The 7,336-nt window shown below is 29.6% G+C and overlaps 1 protein-coding gene across 4 annotated transcripts; it reads left to right on the top strand.

Annotated features, from left to right (window-relative positions):
* The first annotated feature begins 957 nt into the window (after nucleotides 1-957).
* Nucleotides 958-2,899, top strand: LOC118060989 (dormancy-associated protein homolog 3). Of its 4 annotated transcripts, none has more exons than XM_035074328.2 (3): nucleotides 958-1,174; nucleotides 1,371-1,553; nucleotides 2,579-2,899. In XM_035074328.2, exons 1-3 carry the CDS (start codon nucleotides 1,060-1,062, stop codon nucleotides 2,680-2,682), a joined length of 402 nt encoding a protein of 133 aa, XP_034930219.1. In that variant the 5' UTR covers nucleotides 958-1,059; the 3' UTR covers nucleotides 2,683-2,899. The 4 variants fall into 4 exon arrangements, with proteins under 4 accessions (XP_034930219.1, XP_034930217.1, XP_034930218.1 ...); XM_035074326.2 differs by having other exon boundaries at nucleotides 2,576-2,899; XM_035074327.2 differs by having other exon boundaries at nucleotides 2,572-2,899.
* Nucleotides 2,900-7,336: the final 4,437 nt, after the last annotated feature.

Genomic DNA, 7,336 nt, shown 5'->3' with positions numbered 1-7,336 from the left:
CACATTTAAATCTAAATCCAAAATAGCAGTAACATGAGAGACAAATCAAGTTATCGCCTATCCAATATTTTAAGAACATATTTTTTTTCCTATAATTATAATATTTCCCAACCTTGAATTTTTATTTAAAAATATAGCTGCTAAATTCAATTCAAAGTTAATATAACTAGATAATTAAATCATCATTCATCAAATTAACTTTTAAAATCAATATATTTATAAAATTATTGAAAAAAAATAAAAAAAAAAATCTCAAAAATTATTTTTTTCACCCAATCAAAATTTTTTTGACCTTATGACATAATCATTTATATGTAATTGTTTGAAAGTTTGCTTGGTGTTTCTTTTTAAAATTTTTATTATTTAGAAATATATTAAAATAATATTTTTTATTTTTAAAAATTATTTTTGACATCAACATATTAAAATAATTCAAAATAAAATAAAAAAATATTAATTTAAAATAAATAAAAAAATAAAAAAAATATTATTTTTTTTAAAATGTAAAAAGAAACAGTGTTGGTGTGAAAACTTTTGAAATTCTAATCTTTCCCAAAAAAGAAAGAAAGAAAAAAGCATCTTTTCTTATCACGTCAAAAACTCCGAAAAATTCAACTTATCGAAAGGCGGCTAAAGAATCTTTAGTGGCAATACGGTAATAAAATCCAGCACCAACCCCAAGAATTATAAATGACAAGGCTAAGGAAATTTTCGTATTTCTAATGTAGATAATGACCTCCGATCACGTGACACGCCACGTCTCACCTCTCCCCTTTAGATCTCCGGCATCCCGGCCCCACATTTCACATCGATCTTATCTTCACAAACGTGTCCAATCCATTCATTTGCCACGTCACTTCATCACTTCTTGATCCAAATCAACGGTCCAGATATAACCAGACTGGCTCGAACCTTAACGCCCCACTTCCTCTTTAAATGCCCATCTCCACTCCCTACGATCACTCCCTCTATCAGCTTCTAGCCTAAAATTACGCCGTATTTGTGAACGAGCGGTGTCCCTTCCCCCCAAATTACGCCGTTTTTCATCTAACGCGCGCCATGAGTCTTCTTGATCATCTCTGGGACGACACCGTTGCTGGTCCTCTTCCGGACAACGGCCTCGGGAAGCTCCGGAAGAAGCCGAGCTACGGTCTCCGGCCAAACTCCGGCAAGGGTACGCAAACCAATTCTTGCCAAGAAGATCATGAACCATAATAAAATGATGAAATCGACTGATTTGAGTCGGACGGTTCCTGTAAATAAGAGAATTGGAATAATATGTTTTTTCTTTGCATGCCGTAAAGAAGATTCGAATCTCATCATTACAATCTAATTTTGATTTTTTAAATAATCTTTTTTGTTATGAATAGAATCTGATGGTAGCGGTGGTAGCGTGATGAGGTCGTACGGTGGTGAAGCGACGACGGAGGAGACGAAGAAAGTGACAAGGAGTATCATGATAGTAAGACCACCGGGATACCAGAATAATGGTTCCTCTTCTACACCCCCGGCGTCACCAGCTGGTTCTACTCCTCCGGTGTCTCCTTTCTCTGGTAAGACAATAATGCCCTTCGGTTTTTTCTTCTCTCCTAAAAAAGCGGAGAATAAGGGTAGTTTTGTCATTTATGGGGTCAAGTGTAATACGGTGATTATTTAATTAGGTGGGGTGATGCAAGTTGTGTGTTTGTTTGTTTGATTGCCGGTTTAGATAATGACATTCATGTCCCTTTCAACGTTCAACTATGCATGGGATGCTTTTGATCTATGCCCTACATTAATAATTTTGATATTAATGTTACTAATTTTTGACTTGGCATCCGCATTTTATTTAGGGTTTGGTTGGCATATCACATCAAGATTATGTGTAATGGATAATGGCAGGTAGACATTTTTTTTGTGGACTATAATAATATATAGTGTAGTTCATTTTTGATAAATATATATCATATGGTCATGGTGAAGTTAAAATGAAACTATTTGCTAGTCAATGTAGGTATCATCACTTGGATTACCTGAAATATATATATATATATATATATATATATATATATTTTTTTTTTTAATACGATTAATTTAGCTAAGAACTATTAGCTTTTAATTGACAAAGTCAACATGATCTTACAAAGAAATGAAAACTATCGATAACTAATGGGATGTCACTACTGAACGAACACAGGACGTGTGATGTTTCTGAAGTTTGGGATGCCACTGGTTTTAGTTCGAACACAATGAGATTAATTACTCTATGAAAAGTTGGTGCTAGGCATCCCATATTGCCACATTATGATGATTGCTACTTCCATAATTCTATTGTTTTGTATGATTATATGTATGTGTGTGTGTGTGTGTGTGTGTGTTTAAGGTTGTTTAAGGTTGAGGATAGTTTAATTGATTCTATGGTGCTTGGTAGCCTGTTGTTGTCTCATTAATTGTACTCCATAGAGTTCTAGCTAGCCACATGGTTTCGTTACCTACCTTGCACGTTCTTTTGTTACCTACCAGAGTGATAATGTGGGAGAAGTGAGGATTAGTGAACCTGGTCACTGACTTAAACTGATTGTATTTGTTAAGGAAGCAGAGAGTCCTTTCGGTTTCGAAGAAAGTCTACGTCGGATGCATACGAGAAGACAACCGAGGTTGGACCCAGAATTCCTACTTCTCCTTACGGCGAATGATATATGAGCCTTCTACATCTTCTCCGGCATCTTAAGTATTTTCTCACCTCTCTACGTCCTGTTTGTCTGGGTTTGTAGTGAAGTAGTGTATCCAAGTGCGTGTTTTTGTGTGGTTGATAAAACTGCCTCGTTTCAAATGTTGATGGCAAGTGAAACCGGTCGTAAGTTGTAATATATATGTAGAGTTGGTATTCCACAATGCAGCTTCTCGTTGTCTCTCTGTATATGTATAGCTCTTCTCATTTTCGTCCTTTGCTTGCCTTTTCTGTGTGAGTGGGAGCTAGCAGCGTTACGTTGTAAGTCTAGACGGTACGTGTTTGATAAAGTAAAAGCCAATAAATCTAGTAGTTGAGGCTGCTATGGTGAGAGAGAGCATCAAGGATGGATGGCCATGGTGGGCTCTCAGCTTGGTGGCTCTGATGAAATGATAACTTATTATTATTGCTTTTCTTCCAATTTGATAAGAGGGGCATGATAAGTATCATGCTGTCAACAATAAAGTGGGGTTGGCCCTGAATCAAGTGGAGGGACCACGACACTCTTAGTGGCTTTATTTGTTGTTGAAGAGCCATCAGGTTGGAAGAAATGGGCCCCCATTTAAGTCATGGTACTGAGGTATTTGCTCGTTCTCTTAGATTCATCTCAAAAATCTACTAAAATTAGTACAAATATACCTGAAGCGAGTATAAGAAATAACGTGGCATCATACCAAAATCAATACTATCAGCACCAGAATCCCACATGAATATTGCAAATTTCTTTGTTTTATCAATGGAAATGTAATTGCCAGGCTTTTAGCTTGATGGCTTAACTTTGAGATGTGAAGGAATATTTTTGTAGACTCAAGGCTATGTTAGTTTTGAGAACCTGTCAAGCTTTCAGGGTATTTTCTTTTTATTAATAAATAAATCTTACCATCATCAAAATATTCCCTCAAGCGCCCATTGTAGTAATTCTAGCTATGCTAACCATTATCAATTTGGACGATGTAAATAAAAAAATAAAAAAAAACTATTTTGGAGGAAAAATAAAATTGAGGGCTTGACTTGAATAGTATAAAGGTTCATTTTTAACTTCATTATCTTGTGCTCGAATTAAAAATAAGTTGTAAGAAAAAAAAAACTTAAAAAAACATCTATTTAGATAGGATTTCTTTATAAAATCTAAGTAGTCAATGCATAAAACAAATTAACAGAACAATCAGTGAAGTTACACTTTTGTCTTAAATTTGTGTTTTCATGGTTAATCTATCATTTTAGGATTGTATCATCTTTTCTTTAACAATTAAATAATTGAATACATTTAAAAGCAAAAAAAAAAAAAAAAAACTTAACTGCAATTTAGGGACATTCTTGGGTTTCATATTTTAAGCATGTTTTCTCATAGCATGGCAATATGAGTCTATTCTTAAGATTAATTTGATCTTAAGATTAATTTGATCTTTTGATAAATAAAAATAAAAAAAAAACTCAAAAAGTGGTGGCGTACAAGTATGAATGACTGCTGGTCAAAACCATTATTTTTATACATCATTCAATTCTTCTTGGTATTTCTTCTCTCTCTAGATGGCATGTACATGGTTATTCTGTTGGGTTTGACACCAGTTTAATTTATTTTATTTTATTTTTTTTATCATCCACCTTGATTTATGTGTTGCACTTAAAAAAATCACGTCAGTCTTTCAATTTATTCTTTCAAATTAAATCTTTGTTTTTTTTTTAATTTTAGTTATTTTATTTGAAAAAATAATCTTGAATTAAAAATACATTTTAATTTTATCCTTCATCAATTTTTAATTTCTCAGATTTAGTTTTTCATTCTTTTAATTATTATTTTTTATTCAAGATGATTTATATAATTATTTTTCATTTAATTTCATTTATATTTATTTTTTTAATCAAATTTGATTTTTATTTTTTACTATCAGAATTTTTAGATTTGTTAATGGAATTTCTTAACTTATAAAGTTAAAAGATATCATATTTACAGGACCTAGACTTGGTAAATTCAAAGTAAATAATAACATTTTTTTCTAATTGATAAATTCATAAACCTAGTATATGAATTATATTTCCGTCATGATTAAAGAGAAATATGTAATAAAATTAAATATCTCAAGAAATAAAAATAATTAAATAGTCTTCACATGTGTTTTGAACTATATGAAAAATTGTTCCTTGTAATCAAAATATTTAATTATGAGAATTTCTTGATCATGCAGTCAAGCAACTCACAAAGAAGATGACAAAACTAAAAAAAGCTAATAAATTAGGATTTGATAGGAGTGTGACACAATGAAAAACCTAATTTCAAGACACTAACATTATTGGAATAAAAAACTCTTACCTGATGAAAATAAATTCACAAAAAAAAGTATAAGAAATACGTTACAAGGTTAGTCTTTGTCCTAGAAAAGAACATGTATCACTTCACACAAGATACAAGTTTCTTTTATAAATTTATGGCTATTTCATGCAAAACATAAGTTTATTTTATAAATTCATTACTATTGAAAATTTCAGCTTACAAATTCTTAAATAATAGCTTAACTAAAAACTCTAATGGATGCAAAACTTATGGGCTAGTATTTACTCATTTAAAATAAACTTAAAATATGTTAATTAAGTCCAAACATGAAGAAAATAATAAAAATAACTTATCTGTCATTAAATATCACTGACCATTCTTTTCTTGTATGGTTAGGATAAATAAAGATTTTTTATAAAAAAAAGATTTTAAAACATTAAAAAATCTTTGTCACACTTGAAAATTATGTTGCGGCCCATTAAAGATTTTTGTAGAACTAGAAAATTTTTTATAACAAGCTACCATATTCTTGCAGGAAAAGAATTCTTGCTAAATATAAAATCCACAAGTTAAAAGAAAGCAAATAACAAAATTTATACATCTTATTTTGACTTATATTACAAGGCCTGAATCCCGATTGACTTGAAAGTTTACTTTAACATAGAATAATATGCCATCAAACTTTAAACTTTATATTTTTATTTTCCTATTATAATTTTCTTAGTATACACCTAGATGAAGTATTTTTGTAGTTGTTTACTAATGGCTACTACGAGGGCATATTTAGTCGAAAAAATTCACCATAATTTACCAACATAATATTTTTGTCAATTTGTTTGTTTGTATTTGTTAATTTTATAGTTGTGTTTTTACTACCATTTTTCTGCATTAACAAGTTTTTTTTATTGATTTTTTTAATTCTATTATTCAACATTAAATTAGTTGAGAATTAGGTTTTTTGCTTGATCCCGAATATAAAATTTCACAGGTTATGATTTTAAAAGATTAATAGGTTTGGTTAATTTTTCATGTTATTGAATTAGATTTGTCTTTCACATACACTCACACTATTAAATTAACTAAATTTATTAAATTAATTCGACTCAATGGACACGAGTCTTAGATTTCTTTTATTTTTTTTAGAAATTCTATTGTTGCCTTAACTCTTTTCTTCCATCAAGAAAAATATGTCCCAATTTACGGCGTTGCATCGACCACTAATATAGATTTACTTGAGTTATTTTTTTAAAATAGATTTTTTTTCACTTTTACCCTTTAATATTTGATTTATTATAATCAAGCTTTCTAGTCTTTTTAGATAGGAGTTCTATTATTTTATCACAATCCCATACCTCACATTATGGGTTTTGCAGGATAACTGCCGTTGCCTCCAAGTAATTCTAGTATCTCTATATATATATATATATATATATATATTTTTATATTTAAAAAAAAAAAAAAAATTATTGTGTAATGTATCACCATTTAGGTATTTTAAATGTTTTTTTGGCCAATATAAATCAAAATTTTGACTTCCTAACATTCTTATATATTTTTTAGATTAAAAAAATAATTTGCCCGTGGCGTAGCGCTAGTTAAAAACAATATCTATCAAGAGATACAGAGGAATTTTTCATAATCGTTAAACTTGCCTCAACTTGACAGATTTATCAAGAAAACCTAATTTAAAGCCTAATTTAGATAAAGTTTTACATTGAATTGAAAAAAAAAACGTTGATACTATGAAATATAATTGATTTAACTAGATTTTTAACGATTAAGTTGACTTGATGAAACCTTATCCAAACATGATTCAATTAATAATAAAGAACTTTTTTTTTTATAAAAATAACATGATATTATTTTAATAAAAACATTAGCCTAATTTAATATGATGTTTCGCGGTTATCCAATAATTTAATATTTTTTAACCCGCTTTCAAATCAAACTTTACAACTACTATCTTATTAAGTAGATGTAAAATGTTTATAAAAATATTTTTTAATTGAAATATTTTAAAATAATACTTATACATAGATTTAAAAAATATTTTAAAAAACATCATATAAAAATAATTTAAAAAATAAAAGCTACCGAACAAATACAAGGTATTCTATACTTATCAAATAAAAACCATGCAAGTGACGGAACACTGCAGGGAATGTCTAATAATCTTTGACACATGAAATAATGATATAAATAAATAATGGAAACAAATTTATTCAATTTACACATGAACATGGGCCTTCAACTATCCTCTTTATGGACCAGATTGAATTCAACTATTTTTTTTAAAATCCAGGCTCAATTCAGCCCATTGAATCCAAATTCATATCAGCCGGGTATCCTAAAAA

This window comes from Populus alba, chromosome 13 (assembly GCF_005239225.2).
Source record: "Populus alba chromosome 13, ASM523922v2, whole genome shotgun sequence".
Taxonomy (NCBI): Eukaryota; Viridiplantae; Streptophyta; class Magnoliopsida; order Malpighiales; family Salicaceae; genus Populus; species Populus alba.
This window is presented reverse-complemented; position numbering and strand designations above follow the sequence as displayed.

Excerpts from the sequence above, each read along its gene's own strand:
- LOC118060989 (XM_035074326.2), top strand. The coding sequence starts at position 1,060 with ATGAGTCTTCTTGATCATCTCTGGGACGACACCGTTGCTGGTCCTCTT. Across the intron at positions 1,175-1,370 it reads CCGGCCAAACTCCGGCAAGG|AATCTGATGGTAGCGGTGGT; the intron begins GTACGCAAACCA and ends TGTTATGAATAG. Across the intron at positions 1,554-2,575 it reads TCCGGTGTCTCCTTTCTCTG|CAGAGAGTCCTTTCGGTTTC; the intron begins GTAAGACAATAA and ends TTGTTAAGGAAG.